This window comes from Ornithodoros turicata, chromosome 7 (assembly GCF_037126465.1).
Source record: "Ornithodoros turicata isolate Travis chromosome 7, ASM3712646v1, whole genome shotgun sequence".
Lineage (NCBI taxonomy): Eukaryota > Metazoa > Arthropoda > Arachnida > Ixodida > Argasidae > Ornithodoros > Ornithodoros turicata.
Window position 1 is genome coordinate 55,170,035 of NC_088207.1, and position 20,806 is coordinate 55,190,840.

Sequence of the window (20,806 nt, forward strand, 5' to 3'; positions counted from 1 at the left end):
ATCCAAGCCAGGCCAAGTCACCGAAGGAGAAATGGACGACTGCGCCTGCGGCGCCTGGTGTACGACAGGTACGCTATGTGATGCACGCAGCCGTGCACTAGATCCTTCCGATCGCTCAACACGTTTAAAAACGGGACCAAAAAGTGAAACACGACACAGAAAGTTGTTATACGCGTTTTATTTGGACATATAAAGACTAGATTCATTCGCAGAAACAACAAAACCATTTGCCGCTAAACTTAGCGCGCTGAAGTGATCCGGAACGGCAACAGTGGGGTATCTAGTGGTGGCCTTCTTCGTTGCACGCTTTTCCGAGGTGAGTTTGGGGGACCTGGTTACAGTAGTGATTAAAAATATTTAGAGTCTTCTGTCGCACATAAAATTTGCAGTGTGGGTTACTTTCGGAATAAGCTTTCAAATGCCGCTGCCAATGTTAACAGCCCGCCTGCTGCTTTACAGTACCTTTAACTGTTAATCATTGTGACCGATCCGCCTAGCACGGACAGACGAACTTTGAGCGCCAGCTACTGCTAAACGTCAACCAAAGTGCCTAAACTGTAGAATAAATATCCTCCTTTTGTTGCAAAATTGTCTTCTCTTAATTCGCTGTTACAGAAATGGAGTGCTCACGTAAGCGAGATTTCCACGTTCAGATTTCATGTAACTTTTGAGCGAGAGTATCGTGTAAACTGTGCCGTTACTTTTTTCGTAGTAACGGTAGCGGAGCTCCATTATCCTAAAAAAAGAAGTATCGATATCGGTATACCATATTTCGGTAACGGGTACAACACTGAATTATGCAGGATGTCCACGCTAAGTGTGAACAGATTTTTCAAAAATATATCAATCACTTTTTCCGAGATGAAATCAATTGCAATATAGCATATGCTGAAGGGCACTCCCTAATGGGGCATTAACAGACTCCTAAGGCAATGTCTTAATTAACTTTCAATAATTAACTATTTAATTATAAAAGCTACGAAGTTGCTCCTATGAGAACATCTGATCTCTTCGGTCACCAGATACCAAAGCCGTTTTCAGAACAAAAATCCGTTCGGTAGAAGAAAAAAATGGCGTTCCTTCACGAATTTTTTGCGGACGATCTACCGAACGGATTTTTGTTCTGAAAACGGTTTTGGTATCTGGTGACCGAAGAGATCAGATGTTCTCATTGGAGCGACTTCGTAGCTTTTATAATTAAAAAGTTAATTATTGAAAGTTAATTAAGACATGCCCTTCAGCATATGCTATATTGCAATTGATTTCATCTCGGAAAAAGTGATTGATATATTTTTAAAAAATCTGTTCACACTTAGCGTGGACACCCTGTATATAGACACGCGGAGTGAGGGGAATTTCCTTTCCTTCCGAATGAATGCATCCCCTCAAGATTGTAATGCCTTACAATCGCATTTCAGCTCATCCAGTTGAGGATCACAGTGGCGGATTACCAGGGCGAGGGCAAGACCACATCTGTAGGCCACGTCATCGTCGGATCTCAATGCACGGGAAAGAGCCTGTCCCATTGGACACAGATGATGTCTTCGCTAAGAAAACCCATTGCCATGTGGCATCCACTCCGGAACTAACTGTGTCCTCTTGGTGTGTTTTTAAACTCGACTTGTTTCCAAAACTGATCGATGTTCCTCCGATGCCTTATACCACGTGACATACACAATGGGTGACTTCCTGTCGAGATGACGTAAGGGCACGTCACGAGCATTTACGCTTCCGGTCCCAAGTTCTGCTGGAGTCGTACATAGCGTCAGCGTGATTTCAACGTCAAAACCAGCGGATGTCGAGAGGGGGAATCACTTCTTCAGAAATCTATGGGCGATTTTCGTTCGCACAAGACCCCTGAATGCTCTAAACTATCATCATAAGATTGGTACTGGCGTGTCCTCTTAGCTTTTCTCTAGTCAATGACGTATTTTTTAGGGAACAAGGTTGAGCCGTTGATTTTTAATAAATTAAAGTTGTATGTATGCTTCCGCGCATGCTGCTCTGAAGAAGACATCAGGTCGCAAAATCCGCACTGGAACTTCCCTGCGTCCTCTATGATGCAGCCGAGACGAGCAGCAGCAAACGCAGACGACCGTAGATTTCAATGCAGACGACAGCTCTGACGTCACTACCCTTAGCTACTCCCGTATGATAGGGAGTAGAGCCAGTCGATCTCGATAGCTACTCTCGAGTAGGCGACCCCCTGGAACGAGGGTCGTGACGTCACCGAGTAGGTTTTGGAACGCAAAGAGTAGCTACTCCCTACTCTCGGGTAGACACGGATAAGTTCTTATCTGCAGCCGAAATCTTAACTTTGTCATAAGAAAAGTACCTGCCAGGTATTTGTTAAAGTATACCTTACGTCTTTGGGGGGCAGGCGAACTCATCGTGGTTGTCGTTTAAAGCCAGGGATTAGAAAGGTTTTGCTTTGATCCAAATGAGCGAAATTTCGGACCGGAAGTTCGAAGACACAGCATGCGTTGCGCCCCTTCTAAACTCGAAAACCACCCGTAGTGTCATGTCACACGCACTTCCAAACTCTGTCCGTTTGATTGCCGGCCATAAGACGCTGGTCGTGCTAGTCGGCGTTTCACACAAAACTGTTGGAAAGCAACCTTACGTTTTCATCTTCTGGTGGCGGCAGCCATGTTACGGGAATCATTGTTGCTAGACACAAAAGGTGTATGCCCAACGGCATCGGATCTTCAAAGGATGAAGGAAGTGTTTTTTTTTTTTTTTTCTGCCTTTGTGTAATTTTCGTGGAACTACAGTACGCGTAAAGACGCAGGCGAACCTACTGTTTGGCTCAACGTGAACAACTGCTCAAGATTACGGTAGTTAGGCTCCCTGTTCACATATCAAAAGCGGTGGCACAAGTGCTTCCTTACGGGGAACATTGATCGAGTTACTTTTCCATGCACATGTCTCTTTTAAGGTCTGCAAGGCATACATGTTTGCTTGTTTCAGCTCGGGATTTTCCCCAAGATAATTTGCAAGATTTTCGGAGCTCGCGGAGTCGATAAAAATGTTGCGCTGAACTCGGCAACTTTCTTGCCCATAAAAGATGAAAAGAAAGGAACCATTCGGATTGTTTGCCCGCTTTCGCGTTTTTTTATTTTGTTTATTTTGTTTGTTAAAGATTTCAAGCCCGTCAAAGTTACGAGACGCACGACCTCATCTCTGTCCGACTTGTGCCAAGTCGTCACTCCGTACTGCATCCGTGGTGCCCCTAAAGCATGTGTGACATGTCTACAAACAGGGTGTTTTTTCTTCTCTCATCAACGCTATGAGAGTAGCGTAGATGTCGTTTCTGTAGCTCATTCTCTTCAGGCGGACATTATTTCGAAAAGAGTACATAGATACTTATTGTAGGACTGATTACCTAAAATTCATTAATTACCTCTTTAATTATGGGTTTGCGTGAAAAAGCTAGATAGCAGACTGGGAGACAGTCCACGTGGAAAGCGCTTCTACTTATATAGAGATCTTGAAACGAGAACTTGCGATCCATCGTCAGTATGCAAATGAGCCAGAGCGAAAACCGCGCGCCACTTTCGTTGTGGTGGCGGTTAGAGTCACTAAATAGGGGTACAGAGTATCGCATTCCTTTTCCGCGCCGGAGCCGCCGTTCGGTGTCCGCGATGGGACCGGTCGTGTCACGTGGTTTCTCCTTCCAAGAACGGGGCGTCCATGTTGAGTCCCGTCCATCTAAAAACAATGTTTCCTCGGTCGCGAGCTGGCTCGCCTGCGCGCTGTTCCCTGAGGGAGAAGGAGGAGATTGGCGTCCCGTCGCTAGGCGGCGCAGGGGCGCCGGACCCAAGATGGCGGTCTCGCTCGTCGGCGTGGCTCAGTGGCGCCACTCTGCTCCCTGTTTGGTGACTCTAGTGACGGTGAAAGGTCTCGCCGTTGCCGGCCTCACAGAGGTGGGCAACGTTACGACTAGCGCCCTGGGGAAATGTTCGTCCTGGGCCGACTTCTAAGGGAACTGTGACGACATGTGTCTGAAAGCGTCCGAGGAAAATCCGGGAAAAAAAACCCAGACAGCACAGCCGGCACCGGGATTCGAACCCGGGTACTTTCGTCGTCGTCGTCCCATCTGGTATCTGGCCAGCAGATCAGTACCTACTCCAATCATCTCCTTCGCTCAAAAGCACGTGACCCTCTGACGTGGAATGAGTGCTGTCCTCCCTGTGCTTCTGATGCGCACGGTTTCGGTTTCAGTTAATTTCTACAGCGAAATTCGGCTGTCGATATTTCAACGCACGTACTTGTTTCAGGATTTTTTAAAACGTAGAAATCCTTTCAACGAGGATTGTCTCCCGTACTGCTATCCCGCTTTCGCCCAAAATGCCCTAATTAAAGAGTTAATGAGTTTTAGGTAAATGGTCATACAGTATAGATGCATACTCTCTGACAAAACGCCCGCCTTGCCGTATAATCCAATTGCAGACACGGTATCCCTGCTGCTCTCGTAGCTTCTATTATTTAAAAAATCTGTAAAGAATGTGAAAAAAGAAAACACCCTGTATATTTGGATTGTGTAAGCGCACATTCTGTACGTCCAAGTCTCTTTTGTCCCATGTTTTGTTGATAAACAGACAAACATCAAGCGCTCTGATGGCTGTCTCGTGTCCTGTGTCACCAGCTGGGAATCCTGGGCCCCACAATAGAGCTGTGCGCCGATGTCGTTTCGGCGCAGCAGTGTTCAGCGCAGACTGGCGGCGCGGTAGGGTGCCTGCATCTAGAGTCACTAAATAAACTACGCTTCAGAGTATCGACACTGAGTTCCAAGAGCGAGCATGCGCCATTTTGTTTCCGCGCGGCGCTACCCACGCGCACTTTAGCGCACGATGCCATCTATCGTGGGGTGTTGTTTCCAATGCAGCCCCCGTAAGACGGATTATATTCGATTAATAGAAGGATTACCCATTGTTCAGGTTCAGGTTCAGGTCGTGCTTAATCCCCTTTGAGGCGGGGCAGTTTCCTGTCGGAATCACAAGCACTGAAGACTTGAAAAGGAAAGAGAAAAAAGGAATTTGAGAAAAAAAACGATGATGGAACTTCGGTTTCCGATGCACTATTTTGAGGCGCGCAGTGTACGCGTTGTCTGTCTTTCCCAGTTCGCCAGATGGCGCTTGGCCCGTTCGACGACCTCGGCGATGTCGCTGGCGTTTGCTTCTTTCGTTAGACCGAGGGCTGCAGCGATGTCTTCTCCGTTGGGGCGAGTGGTCTTCGTGGCTGGGCACCTGAAGAGAACATGTTCTATGTTCTCATCTTCTTCATGGCACAGGATGCATGTTGCTTCGATGTTATTAAATAGCTGTGACAGTCTCAAACGAGTAAGGAGGGCTCCCGTCCTGGCTTGAAACAGCAGGCCGCTCTGGCGATCTCCTCGGTAGAAGTTGAAAGGGGCCGGTTGTTCTTTGTGTTGGTTGTACAGGGCTAGGCTTTGCTTTTTGGTGGTCCGCTGTCTCCATCTGTCAATCTTTATTTTCTGCATTTCTTTATCTGTCCGCTTGTTCCACTCCATTGCAGTCGTCGCCTTTTGCCGGCTCGTCCCCTTGCTGTAAATTGAGTCGATCCTACTGATGCGTTTGATCCATTCGGTCTTGATTCCTCGGTACCTAATATGTTGGAATAGTTTCTTTATGTGTCTCTCTTTTGGTAGGTGGATTAGTCGACCCAGGTACCGTGTTTTTGATCTTGCTTCTCGATGTTCGTAGCTTGACCAACCTATTTCTCCTTCAATTGCTGCACCACTAGAGGGCGCTACGAGCGATGCTACAGCACTGGGGGCCGCTGCTGTCGCATTCCGCGGATGACGTCATTGCTCCTTCGGGCAGCATGGTGGTGAGAGATAGCGGGAGGCATGGGATGGCGATGCGAAATAGAGCGTCGCTTCTCTGTCCCACAGGAAGTGGTGCGGAAACAAGATGGCGCTCCTGCTCTCGCTTGGACCTCGAGTGTCGATACTCTGAAGCGAAGCTTATTTAGGGACTCTACCTGCATCCTGTATGCTCGCTCCTCCTCCCCTATTTAGTGACTCTACTGTGGCCCTAACAGTGGCGCTGCTTTCGATTTTCGAGGCTGGGAACAAGAAAGGCGCATTTAAACGATATATTTTGTTCCCATTCTGCTTTCTTTTTCTTTTTTCTTATCTTATCCATTAGTGGTCACCAGCTGCAGGGTTCGCTACAGCGATTGGCGATGTGCGAGCAAAGCAGGCTGTAAAGCGCAGGCACGGGACAATATAGTTGCTCAAATTTCCATAAATATTTTGCAACAACAACTTTATTTGATGGCGACGATTGGGGAGTTTCATACGTTGCACCCGAATACTTGGGAACTCTTGGTTCATTTCGAATCCCATGTCAGCGAACAGTGCAATCGAATTTGTGTTTGGAAAACAGCAGCACAAGCAAATATCGCGGCTGGTTCATCAAGAAGCTCCCAAATGCGGATATTGTACTTCATCGGACTAATTCACACACTTGGGAAACATGAAATTAGTACTTCTTTAACGAGTGCTCCCCTAAAAAGGCACGTTTTCATTCTGCCGTTTCAGCAGCGATTAACTGAGGCAACAGACTATACTGTTGATGAATCTGCATACTCCCCATAGGTTCGTAACTACTCCAGAGGGTGAATCGGTACATGAACACGTTCCTGATTCGGCTGTCCATCGTTACGCATTACGCAACAACTTTATTTTGAGATGGTGAGTGGGGAGTTTCATCGTTAGGGGCGACACTCTACCCCAATTGCTGCTGGTGATGTGGGGAATAACATAATGAACAGCGTCACAATAATGATCCGAGTCCTTACTGGTGGAGTCAACAAAGGTCAAAAGAGCTTCGAGGGCAGAGTGTTTGGTGGGCTGAACTTTGGCCATAAACCAAGCAATTTTGATAGAAAGAGCCGGCGACAGTCCAGCTGATTAAGGCGGACTCACTTCTTCAGAAAGTCTATGGGGGATTTTTGTTCGCAGGGTTCTCGTAAACCTTGCTCAATTTCTACACGGAACAGGTACAGGCATGTCCCCCTCTAGTTTACCTAGGGAATGACATATTTTTGAAGGTCTATAACGCGATCCATCGATTTTTGGTGAATTAAAGTTTGTCAAATTTTCAATACATGGGAGTCTATGGGAGGTGCAACAAAATCGCTTCTCTCGGCCCGCCCGCCCGCGATGTTTGGGCCAAAATGGTTTCATTCCCTAGAGTAACAGTTCTGGAGTAGATTGCAATCAACAAATTCGACAAGCTTACTGCAGTTTTCCAGATCCCTGCGAATGAAAATAATGGCTTTGTCGTTTTCTAGCATGCTCTGCACGCTCGCGCTGGTACCATTACTTCCTTAAAGCGCACGATGAAAGCAAAACGAAGAAAACAATTTTGCCACTTGCAGTCAACTCTCTTCGAAAGCGAAGGATGGTAGTACTGGCTATGAAGGTCTTCTAAAGCGCCGCCGTGACAGCATCTGGAAGAATCGCCACGGAGCTGTAAATGCCACGTCGAGTCGAATTCGATGAATTATTGCAGCATCTTGACGAGAGGTGATTCGTGGCATGCGGAAAGCGTGCGTTGGTTCAACTCTTTTCAGCATAGATGGCGGGAGAATGTCAGTTGTCCACTGGCGGGAAGCCAGGGGTTGTCACGAGGCGTCCAAGAATGGAACGAAGGTCTCCGCTCAACAGCGCAATACTCGTCCGTTTCCGAGACGAGAGAGCTGCTTCTGTGGCGCTGTCGGACTTGTTCGTTCCCACCGCAATGGGCTAGAACCCACTGGAACCAGCCTGTGCTCTGCTTTGTATACGTGGTGGTAAGCCATTAACACATCTGTCACTATAGGGGTGCGGATGAGCCTCGTGTGGAAGAATTTTCAATAGCTTGCATTGCAGAGTCTGAGTCAGTGAAGACTGGCCCATTCCCGCGGGGATCAACGATATGCTGCAGAAAGGAAAGGATGGCATAGAGTTCCGTAGCTGTTCATGAGGTTGAATGCGAAAGGCGTCGTCCTTGCACTACGCCTTCGGATGGTAGTATTACGAATGCCGAGACAGACTTGCCATTTCTAGATGCGCCATCTGTACTATGCTGCTGCAAACGTAGAAACTTTCTCGTCTACCAGAGCATAAAAATTGGGTTGAAAGACTTGATGGGAAACCTGATCTCTTCCTTCCAGAAAGTTCGGAAAACTTACAAAGGTGGGTTGTGCCGGCAGAGACCAGCGGGCTTCCGGCGGTGCTACGTCCTTAGCCGAACTGCTAAGGATGATATATGATGATTATTATGACTTTATTGTGATTATATTACATGATATGATTTCGGGCATAATGGGAGACTCTCCTCGCTTAGACTATACTGCCGGTATTATACGTTGTTTAAGTATGATAAAACTGCTGATCAACGGGAGGGATAAGTTTGTGCCAGTGGCGTCGGAACTATTTTTTCACTGAGGGAGCGAAAAAAAAGCTATCATTAACATCATCATCATTATCTTCTTTGTTTGTTTGCCTTGAGGGACCATGTAGGCGATGCAGGGGTGGAACAGAATTTCAAAACTTGCTCCAGACATATTACGACCTGTGCATACTTGTACAGCAGACTTAAACGAACATTGCAGAAGTAATGTGTATGAATATGTCAGTGAGAAGATAACGGTAATATAATTACAAACATAATTTGCACATCTTTTACACATACTTCACAAACAAAAAAGATAAACGAGCGCTACTAGCCGCGAGAACTCGGTTTCTTTTTCTTTTTTTGCAGTAAAGGATATTTTTTTTAGCTTGTTGCCAGCTCCAATAATGGAAGACGCAACAGAAGGAACATGATATGCATGTCTGAGTGGGAGCCGCGGTACAGAACGAAGATTTCATTGCCAGTTGTCTTTAACTCTTCTCAAATTTAACTCGTAAAAAAAGTGGTTTAAACGAAAATTCGCGCAAGAACTTGTCGCCCTGTGGCAGTGGCCTTTGACTGGGGGAGCCGTGCTACCTCATTTGTAAATGAAGGGGAGCAGCCGCTCCCCCTGCTCCCCCTGTTCCGACGCCCCTGAGTTTGTCTACTTGTTTTAACCCCCCTTCGTCCCGTGTGAGTGCTGGCTGCAGTGTAGCGACAACTTCCAAACCTGCTTTCAAAACTTTGATCATTCCTAAGCGTGTCATGGACCTGCCTCCCATTAGCAAGAAAATTGTTGCTTCGCTTTCGTTTTGTCTTTTTATTCTTCATTCCTTTCGCCATTTCTTTGCCGTCTGGCGAACCTATCCACAGCTCACACTGCATCGATGAACCGGCCCACCAGCAGGCTCGTTGAGTGGCAAAAACTGCTTATCGTGGCAAGGAAAGGTGAAACGACGATAAAAACCGGACACACAAAACAGAAAAAGACAACACGACATGTCCTCAGACACAGCAACCCATTTAATGACAGCCTACACTTCCAAGAAAAGGTGAATACGCGATACGGGCACTAGAGCTGTGCATCCCGCTTGCATGCGCCGAAGCAGGCGGGAGTCACGTGATCCTACTTTCTCCGCAAAAACACCGCAAAACTTTACTCTTCGAAACTAGTTTCTCCGCAAAACTGCGCTCGCCACAGTTCAAGCACGGCTTCGTACTGTGTTTTTGTTTTGCAGTAGCACAGATATTATACTGCGCGGAAATTTGGACTGGATAGAACAGATATCTATGAAAACAGAAAGCCGCTCGTTGCTAGCGCCACTCTGACACTAGCGGCGGGCGAGGGCGCTGCTGGGCGGGGCGGAGAGTGAATGGCCGCCGGCGGCGGAATGCACATTTCCAACTCATTTCTCCACCCTTACCGGGTCGTCTTGGCTGCTGTTCACGTATGGTGCGTCCTGTTCTTCCTGGCGCTGTATCAACATTATTTGATGGCATCTTTTTACCTCACCGTCATCGCTGTCGCTCTCCTGTGCTACACCGTCAAAAAGGCGGCCATTCCCCAGATCGACGACGATACCGCCAATCAAGTCATTTTCGGAGGTAACATCTCAAATATACCAATCTTCGCGCATCGCGGCGGTGCCCACGACGCGCCGGAAAACACACTGGCAGCTTTTCGGGAAGCCAAGCGTAATAATGCCACCGGAATCGAATTCGACCTATCTTTTACGCACGACAGCATAGCTGTATTGTTCCATGACGACACGCTGGATCGTACGACGAACGGGACAGGATATCTGGCAAAACAACTTTTCAACGTCGTCCGTCAACTCGATGCATCCTCGTATCACCCGTACGGAGATCAATTTAGAGGAGAAAAAATTCCGACCGTGGAAGAAGGCGTGGAAGAATGTTTGAAATTAGGGATGAGAATCATCTTCGACGTGAAGGAGTTCGATTATAGAGCGGTGACCGTCATCGACGACCTGTATCGAAAACATCCCGACTTGTACAAGACCGCGTTGGTCGCCTCCTTTTTTCCCCAGTTCATCTACACTTTGCGTCTGAGGAATCCGAACATTGTGACGGCGCTGACTTGGCGACCTGGGTTTGTGACGTACGAAGACATAGAAATGAGGAAACCCCGTTTTAATTCCCTGTGGAAACATTTGGGGGCGCTTGCGCTCGACTGGTTTCTCGATTGGTCCCTGCACAATTGGATGTGGTATGTGATGGGAAATTCCGGTGTGCTCATCTGCAAGAACGTGTTGTCTGCGGAATACGTCAACATGTGGAAGGAACGGGGAATTCACGTGATCGCTTGGACTCCTAATCATCCGACAGAGAAAGATTTTCTTCTCAAGGTTCTCAGAGTACCCATCATCACGGATTCTCTGCGGTGAAGGTCTGCAAGCGTCGTCTGCGGATCTGTGATCACTGATGCGCATGTTTATATTTTTTCGCCACAAAATTTTTGTCGTATTTTATTTTAGTTTTGTGGTGCTGCAACTGTGGAAACGTTTTGTGGGCAAAACATAGTTTTGTTGGTTATGACCAGGATTTTTGCTTCACAAATAGAAGCTATCAAATTGTAATTATGGCATATCAGAGGACAAATTAATTTTGAATATTTGCACATTACAAATTGCTCATAATGTTTTCAGAAAAAAAAGGTTCTCGCAAGAGTTATAATGAAGCGAAAGCATACATCAAATTTCTGTTGTTTTTAACACTTTCATAAAAACAAGTTCTAAAGGGGCATTATAGATCTGCTAAAGCACAAATGAAACATCAGTCTTGTTTGTGTTTGATGGAAAAGGCACTTTATGTAACTTGCATGTGATAGGTGCCTTCCTCAAACTTAACGCGAGCCACGCCATGTTCCTGCAACAGTGACATCGAAGCAAGGTGTATTGTGATGTTTTATCAACTGTATACTCCATAAATATGAATGAATATAAAGAAGCCAGTATTCTTCTGCTATGATCACATTATGCATTACAACCTAGTCCACTTGGCAATGTTTTGTATTGCGTTCTAAATCTGTATTCGATGAAGTATTGGACACAAGTTCCTGGATTCATATTGTGATGCACAGATTACTGTTTGATTTACGTATTTCATGTGGTTCTGAATAACATTTTGAAAGGCAAAGTTCACACAGATCAACTTAAATAAACTCCGAGCAGTGTCTCCGTAACCAATTTTTCGTGGGCAGGAAGAGTTTTTATTAAAATATTGCTGGATACTGAGTTATGCCGCCACATTTTGTTGGAAAACTTATTTCTTGTGTCTTAAGTGTCTATACAATTTGATTGATTGACTCTGCATGTTTTGGTGCAACAGCAGAGAGGGTCTATACAATTTGAGGGAGATAAATAGAAACAGAAGAGTGGCAAGTCTATTCAACCTGAGATTGGCATTAAGTTGTCAGACCAGCTGGACAGGTCATTCCACAAACTCGAGTTGACCTCGGATGTCCGTGTGAATGCAGCCTAAGCCAGTGCTCCCCTAACTCTGCTACCCAGTGAACGCCGTTTCCTGGCTCGTTTCGATTTCAGTGGATGGACAGCAAAACACAAAATTGATGCTGAAACGTTATTTAGCAGTACCGAGTGAATCTGCTGGACTTAGCAACCACACGCAGCACAAAAGGAAAAAAGGGAAAAACAGCACGCGCCAGCAGGAGTGACTGTTCCTAATGGCTGAAGTGAGCTTATTTGTTAGAGTACAGTTTGGTAAAACAAGGGCAGAGTTTCAACATAGCAGCCCTCACTTCCAGCTCCAGGTTGAGCCGTGACATATGCTTTCTTTTTTTAAGCGATGCCACCGCATAGAAGCCAAGTTTGCGAAGTGCATCATTCGTTGCGAAGCTTTAGTACTCGAGAGCAGCTACTCTCCTGCTAAACCCGCTCAAAATTTGGGAAGTGGCTTCAACAGAAACTTTGAAACCAAATTCAGCTGATTGGAACAAAATCCAGGCTGCTCACAACATTAGCTTGGACTAGCTGCTTGAATTAGCTTGACGACCTCCTGCTGAGTCTGCCACAACCCTCCAGGGGGTTGTAACCCGCAGTTTGGAAAACATAGGCCTAAGCTATTCTGAGCAATGATGTGTCCACGTAAGAAGGATGGAGAGACTGAGTCTAACAAAATGCCAAAAAAATAAATAAAAAGGTTACTTCAAGTTGACCTGTATTTTATTGTGCTGGATTTGTCGTTCTCGAATTGTGAGGAACACTTTAAAGCTTCTAAAACTCGCATTATGGCCAGCGTAGGGACTACTCATTTCGTGTTTTGTTACTCAAACCGAACATGGATACCTCCATTTGTGTGACAGAAAAAAAGCCTTCCAACGATTCTGTACTGGGTTAATATATATTGTATGATATTAATAACAAGGTTTTCAATGCTTTCTGCCACAACATTATGTGTAGAATGCATTCATGTTGGATAAACATTGATGAAAAGCGAACATTGACATAAAGCAAAGGAAGCGTATTTGAATATGGTATACCTTCTAGGAATTAGTTTTTATGTGCAAACTATAAAAATACTCCACTGCATTGCAAATGTCTGTATGTATGTCCTAAAACGCTATGCAAGCTGGGTTCAAAATGTGCAGAATAGATCCACTCTGTTTAAACCAGAATTATAATCTAAGTTTGTTTGTTTGCTCTTTACACGTGTTCCGCATGTAAGTGACGTAATCAGTTGCAAAAAAAATTATGATGCAACGACACACTTCTCTATTGTTACATCTATGGTTATTATGTTGCTAGTCACGACTACCAAGACTTTGTAGAGAGATGGTTTCATGTAAAGCGTGCTGCAGACTTGTCCGTGTTTTGTAATATTTTATGTATTTGCATTTTATGCACTTTTATATTTTTCTGGAGCGGCATTTTGCCAAGATATATATTGTCACGTGTGGTCGGCATCTCGCTTCTCAAGTGGATTATTTTGCTGAGGCTTTATATGCAGCATCATTTATGTAGTGATGAATTCTGCTGGTCGTAATGCAGAAAAAGTTACACTGACTAGGAGCTGGCATGTTACACTGGAACCAGTGCAGTGTCACGGTGTCCTTTGTTGTGTGTTCCCCGGCACTGTTTTTTTTAAAAACTTTATATCAATATGCATCACCAACCTGCCCACATTTTAACCCTATTCAACTGTATTACACTGGTAACTTTTGATCCGTTTTTGTTACATTCATTTCTTTTAGTACCCTTTGTACGATTTTGTGCAAACGACAGCTGTAAAATCAACTGAGCCCCTGCATGAGTAATCACATGGTTGCTAAATATGAAAATTTTAATTGCATGATGTTGGTGACCTAAATTACGTTACTTTACTACTGCGGGATGAAACGTCTGCAAAATTTGACAGAGCCCATGTTGCTGTACCTGTGTTTTGGAATGTAACAGATAGGTTTTCATGCATGATTGGAATCAAAGCCTTCATCTAGGTGCCAACATGAATACATGATACAGCACATCCATTTACAAAAAATGCAGCATATTGAATATTGAGCTGGTTTGAGTTGGTTCTGCCTCCCCCGAATGGGGTTGCCAGAAAATATGTCATTTCATTAGTTTTATTAGTTTGTAAGTTTTATGATCATTCTGGTTGTGTAGATGCTCTAAACTTTGGCAAATATGAAAATTTGTGCAGCTAGGCAACCTACTTTTTTTATTGAATAAAATTATTATACAAAAAACATTACTGGCTGCATTGGTTTGACTGTGTGCATGATTTCACACTGTTGCTTGTCCTTGCAGCCATTAGGGCGAGGAAAAGAATGATGCTAGGAAAAAGCAGGCCAATAAGAAGTAGACTTCAATGGGTACCAGCGGCATGGCCCAGCGGGTTTCCGAATACTTTCCAGACAAGTGTCAGCACGGTTTCCCCTGAAGTCAGCCCAGGACGCATACTAACCCCCCCCTGCCCCCCACTCCTTCCTGCTGTTCTCTCTCCATTTGTCCACGTCTGTACTGATTGCTTGATGGACCATTAGGTTGATGGTCCATCAACCTAATGGTCCATCAAGCCATCAGCGTAAAAAAAAACACCAGATTTGATGGCCCATCAAAATTTTTTCTGGTGGTCCATCAGAAAAATGTTTAATCGGGTTGGCGCATCGTTGCTGAAACTTCTTGAAAAAAGGAATCCGACGCCTGCTCTCCGAAATATGCTTTTGGCACAGTTCCTTCGGCCTCAGAGAACCCGAGGCCACCATTCCATGGACTGTCTGTTTATCTCAGGATCATAGGGATGCAATCATGCTTCATCAACTTGTCAGCCAAAGAACAGTTCCAGCTAAAAATTACGGTTAATTCCGGTTTTCGGTTTCGGTTCCAGTTCGGTTCGACGCTCCGGTCAACTATTGCATGTTGAAGAAGGTTCGCAATACACCTGCCGCCCTCGACCGATTTCGCTGCCTTATAGTACCAACGCGAGAACTAACGTGTCAGTGGGTGCGAGCAGGCTGAATTGCTCGGACCAAGTTATGAGTTTGTAATTGTACTTGTTTCGTAATCAATTTAAATAGTTCGCTACCCCAACCCGCTGGATATCTACGTGGCCACGCTAAAAACTGAGGGGTGCTGGGTTCGAAACGCACCAGCCGACACGCTGTGTGAGTTTTCTCCTCACTTGCCAGACAGTTGTCGTCGCAACTCCAAAAAGACTGCCCAGGACACGTAACTTATCCTTGACACTCCTTCTTACTGTCCTCGCTCTGCGTGCGAATGTGCACCGCTCATAGTCTCATTTGCTACGCGGTGCGAATATGGAACAACAACAACAAAAAAGTCACAGCAGCTAGAGAGTTGCTGCTGTTCTCGCTTTCGGTTCCCTGTTCAATTCAATCACAGTTCCAATTCCTGGTTATAAACTTTGTCTTTTGTGCGCACCAAGGGTTGCTCTGTGCATGCCGCGTGACAATAATTAGGGTGTCTACACTGGAAATGATGATGATGGCGTCTCATTGACTAATCTTACAACCTTCCAGACAGCGTTCTTATCTCGTCTGTAGCTGAAAATGGATGAGACGGTATATCATGACACTATGGCTTCGGTTTCGTCCTGTGGCTCGTTGTTTTTGCGACTTTGCTCTGCAATGTGCACGTGGGGTATATCTAATCGAGGCACCGACTGCACTATCTGAGTGTTGTCTCTATGGGTTTTTTGTCGTCAGATGCTGCAAGGCAAATGCGCGCGATCCCTCCCAAGAAACATGATGTAGCCCACAAACAGACTTTCTTGTGGGCAGGCTCGTGATGTTACCGTGTATTCACACGGACGACATGCTCGCGGAATATTCTAGTGGAAGTAAAAGCGAATACACTGCTCACAGAACGGCAGTTCCGTCCCGTGTTATGTTGGGCATTAACACGGTGCGGAATACCGCGAGTGGCGTATTGCGTATTTAGCAGACGACACTTAGCAGACGACACAGTCAGCGTATCGTCTGCTACGGAATATCTTGTGACTGTGTAGCAGGATATTTCCCATGGTTAACAGTGTACGGGAAGACACGACGTTGAGCGCTCGCGCGCACGTGACGGCTGAAAGCTATGACGCTTTTCGCATCTGCCGCCCTCTGGGGGAATGTCGCTCGTGTGAGTACACGGTTAAAGGAGCGATAAGGTGATATTTAACGTAGTTTGAAACCCCGTCTCATATCTGTCAAGCTGTCCGTCAGGAGCCACCATGCAAAATATTTCCGCTCTGCCGTGTACCGCGCAATCACATTTACAAAAACAGTCGGAGGAAGCAGCCGCGGACGGCCGACACGATACTCGCGTCACGTGGGAAGTTCCCCGTGCCTTTTTTCTTTGATTTCTTTCTTCTCAGCTCACGCGCCACTCACATCTGCTTTAGCTGTGTCGCTCTACGTCACGATGCATGTGCCCGCGGGGATCATGTTACGTTACGACGTTCCCTCGTTCTCGGATACGTCCTCTTTACGAGTCGAGTTTTTTTAATTTTTTTTTTTTAAATGTGTGCGGAACAGAAGCATTCCACGCGCTGCGTAGGTCGTCGTTCTTTCGCAGAGCGCATTTTATTCGTCGCAGAACATACCTCAGCGCAGTAGTTTGTATCCAGAGTCGTGAACGTGGAGCGGTGTCGCAAAAAAACAAAAAAAAAATGGAGGGGGGGGGGGGGGTCATCATTACGGCTATGTCGTAAAAAAAAAATTTGGGGGTGCTGGCAAAAATTTAAAGTGTCTGCTTTATGCTGAAGAAAGCAGAAGGCTGACGAAGAAGGCCGAAGATGATGGCCATAACAATCATCCATCCAGCGTGTTATATTTAGGGGCTGACTTTTTAGGGTTAAACCCGTATCCGCCCGATATTTACCCCCCGAACGAAATCTGTAAAATTCGGGTTTAACCCGAATCTACCCGAAAACATCCGGGTCTCGTGGCACACTCATAAGCGTGCATTAAAATAAAGCTTGATAACATTGCTAAACATTACTTCCATGTTAAGACAAATTTTTATTAAACAAAAAAAAATCACCCGAATTCCTGACGACAGAATATGCCGTAACGGGATTTAACCCGAATACACCCGAATTTTCGAATGAAAAATATCACCCGATATTTACCCCCCGAATTTGGCCAAAAATAAAACCCGAAAAAGTCAGGCCCTAGTTATATTGCGATGCATCTATACTACATTCGTGGGTTTCGAGACGAATGTTTGGCAAAGTTCCCCTGAAGCAGGCCCAAGACGTATACTAACCCCCCTGTCCTCCTCCATACTCCTTCCTGCTACATCCTCTCTCCGTCTGTCAATGTCTGTACGCCGCTCATATAGCCACTGTTGCTTCGCGGCGGTAACAGGAAATCAAACCAACCAAAAATTCATGGGTGACGTTACTGTGCAGGGTTCTTGGATTAATTTTGAGCACGGGAGAGTTGATTATCATGCGCTGAAATTTCAGCGCACTGCGCACCGTCCATCGCAGACACCGGCGTAGCCAGACGGGGGAGGGTGTTCAAACCCTCCCCCCCCCCTCGAAATGGTACCTTCAGAAATGAGGAAGGAAACGAAATGCAAAAGAGGGAGAATCATCCTCTCCCTCGCAAAGTCCCCATAGAACCCCTCCCGAAATATCTTTATGTCTACGCTGCTGATCGCAGAGTGCGAGACTGTTTGTATTCTGTTGCTCATCGACGGCAAAATAAGCGTCAGGGCTGTTATAGAAACTACGGAGAAACAACAAAGACAAACGGGCCCGCGCATTTTCACATTTGTAGCTGCGGACACCAGACGTCGCCTACTGTTCCACGCAGACTTGTAATAGAACGAAACCGAAACTGGTTCTGTGAACGCACGAGCCCTGCGAAGATACAAGAGCGGCAAACAACACTGGAAGACAGCTCAGAGTGGGGCAGACGTGCCCTGGACCGTCTCTGTATATGATGTTCCTTTCTTTAATTAAAGATAGCAATCCCTAAACGATCAGTCTCTGCCATTCTGTCTCCGCGGGGAGCTAACATTAACTAAGGAGGGAGCACCGCAATTTGTTTCCGAATCACGAAAGTGTAGTGGAAGTGACGACATATATAAGAAGGAAAGACGCGCCTCCGGAGACGCGCAATGAACAAAATAAAGAGAGATAAAAAAAAGGTGTTGATCCTTGACGAATTTTTTGCGGGCGATCTACCGAACGGATTTTTGTTCTGAAAACGGCTACGATATCAGGCCACCGAGCGGAACAGATGTTCTCATTGGAACACCTTCGTAGCTTTTATAATTAAAAAGTTAATTAACGATTTTTAGGTAATTAGTCATTTGACGGTTGAGCAACATATGGCCAAGAACGTCTGCCGGCCCAGAGATGATAGAAGTGAAAACAGCATGTCTCTAGCCCTTATATATATATATATATTTTTTTTTTATAAGCAATCTGTCTCGAAAAAAAAAAAAAAAAAAAACACACACACACCCTGTATATATCAGCAGGCAGGTAGCTCGGCAATAAAAAGCCACGAACCAACCAAAAGATAATGGATGTCGGATGGCTCTTATAAGCCTGGTCCGCACTATGTCGTTTCAATACGTCCGTCCGTCAGTGTCTCTGTGTGACGGACGCGTGGGTTTTCAGTCCAGGTCCGCACTTTTTGCGACAAAAGAAGGTAAGCACGGTTACCGGGACAACGACCAGCATTTCTTGCGTCACACTCCGTCCAAAAATTGAACTCTGCGAACTTATGCGTCCGTCGCTTCCGAAGGGGTTTGAGTAGGTTCGCCGACGGACGCCGACCAGCCTTCAGCGTGTTCTCCTGTTCTCTGTGTGTGAGGACATCATTGTAGTGATCCTTTCTTCCTGCCTGCCTTCCGCCCCCATTCCGTGTCCTCGCACCATATATGCTTCAATCACGTGACTCGCCATGTCGGCATTAGCGATCTTCGGAATATCCCCGTGTGTGGAAGGCCTAATGTGCTTTACCGTGTATTCACACGTGCGACGTCCTCGCGGAATATTCTAGTGGAAGAAAAAGCGAAAACACTGCTCACAGACCCGAAGTTTCGTCGCATGTTATGTTGAGCATTCACACGATGCGGCATACGTGGAGTGGCGCACCGGGCATTTAGCAGACGACACTTAGCAGACGACTCCGTCAGCGTGTTTTCCTGTCGTCTGCTACGGAATATCTTATGGCTGTGTAGCAGGATATTTCCCACGCTTAGCAGTGTACGTGAAGACTTCCGCTTCACTTCTTCTTCCGACTTCTTCTTCCGCTTCTGGGGGAATGTCGCTCGTCTGAATACACGGTTATGGACGTAATATCATTTTGGCCCACGTTCGTAGAGGCTCTTACCTTCTTGATCATCGATTCTCTGCTTCGAAAATGCCGTTATCTATACTGCTGTCTTCCGGAATGAAATGTAACGAACGTGATGAGTAATTTTGTCTTCGTTCAGGAAGCCCTGAAATGATACGAACCACTCCAGTCATTTCCCCGGGGATTCAGCCCGTTAAATCGATGAGGCACCTGAATGCGTAAAATGGTCTGCAGCATTTGGTGATGTGCTTTTCTTTGTCTTTTCTATATTAAGAGAGAAAAAAAGAAGCTGGAACACTGAACAAATTATTCGCAAAGGCCGCGGGCTAATGACCTCCGATATTTTTCCAATACGATGATGGTTCTTGCCCTTTTCTCTTTGAAATACCAGAAGTCGTAGTGGAACCCAACATCAAATGTCCGGACGGTCCTTACGCTTTTATTGACACAGTCATTACGTGAGGCACGCTGTTAGACTAGGTTAGGTACGAAGAGAAAAAACCGCTGTTGCCTCTATATTGATTTCCTAAGGAAGCTCGTGTAATGTCCTATTCCTGTAATGCCCTTCATGGTGGGTCATTCCTGGCCGTTATGGCGGTACACTGCCCCATTGCGCTTGTGGAAGGGATGAGAAAGTGATGATGATGGAAAGGTGTCCTATTAGAGTTCGTCCATTAGCCCAGTGCTGGAGAGGAACTCAGCAACAACTCGTAAGACTTGCATCAGATGTGAGGGGTCCGACCATGGCCCGATAATTTTGGCTTAGTCGAACTGGCGTTGATCGACGCGTTGCAGAGCAGCTTCCTTGAGGGCGCGGTCGCGATCGTATATACTGTCCGCAGACGAGGAGGACATGATGGAGGTCACCGCGCACACCACACGTGGAACAGAGAGTCTGGACGCGCCGACATGGAGGAAGGGAGTTGCTTCAGGACAGAAGCCGCCGATATTTCGAACAGAGACCGTTCTTCTTCTGGGCACCGTCCTCATCGTTGGCATGGTATTTAAAGGGTTAGGTGTGACGTGTTTAAACGTTCATGCGAATTGTGGGTCAACAGCCCGGAGGGAAGAAAGGTTCCGTACGGGCTTTTACGGCCGGAGTGAATGGCTGCTTTGTTAGAGTGTGGAGGAGATTATGTGAACGTAGTGACATGGAGGAGGTGTTTGAAAGCCGGTGTAAAAGCCACATTAAGTCTCATGCGGTGGAAGACTGTGGTAAAGAAACGCGGCATTCGGCGGGGGAGAGTAAGGGATAATGTGGGGTCAACGGAGTAAAGCAGAGAGTGGGAGGCGATGTCACGTTGCCATTGAGAGTGCATCTTGGGGGCCAGTGAGGCTTGGGACGAGGTAACGGCGATCCCCCCCGAGACAAGATGATGGGGACACGCCGGGTGTAATGATGCGCGCCCGCGGCTGTTCGATCTGCGTCCTCGCTTCCGTTGATGCCCACATGACCCGGGATCCACCGAAAGACGATAGAATGGCCCTGTGCGCATGCTTTCTTATATACTTGCATAATTTCAATGACCACGGGACTGAGTGAGCCGCGAAGTCCCATAGTTGCCACACACTGCAGCGCAGATCTGGA

The 20,806-nt window shown here is 46.3% G+C and overlaps 2 protein-coding genes across 2 annotated transcripts in view; both read left to right on the forward strand.

Moving 5' to 3' along the window:
- The window catches only part of LOC135401607 (synaptotagmin-12-like), a 29,658-nt gene extending 25,037 nt beyond the window's left edge, over positions 1-4,621 (forward strand). The window contains exon 9 of the mRNA XM_064634109.1: positions 1,419-4,621. Within this exon, the coding sequence (XP_064490179.1) occupies positions 1,419-1,589 (171 nt within the window). The 3' untranslated portion in view covers positions 1,590-4,621. The remainder of the gene's footprint in view (positions 1-1,418) is intronic.
- Positions 4,622-9,755: 5,134 nt separating this feature from the next.
- Positions 9,756-14,138, forward strand: LOC135401608 (glycerophosphodiester phosphodiesterase 1-like). The gene has a single exon (XM_064634110.1). The coding sequence runs from the start codon at positions 9,782-9,784 to the stop codon at positions 10,814-10,816; it is 1,035 nt and encodes a 344-aa protein (XP_064490180.1). The 5' UTR covers positions 9,756-9,781; the 3' UTR covers positions 10,817-14,138.
- The last annotated feature ends 6,668 nt before the right edge of the window (positions 14,139-20,806 follow it).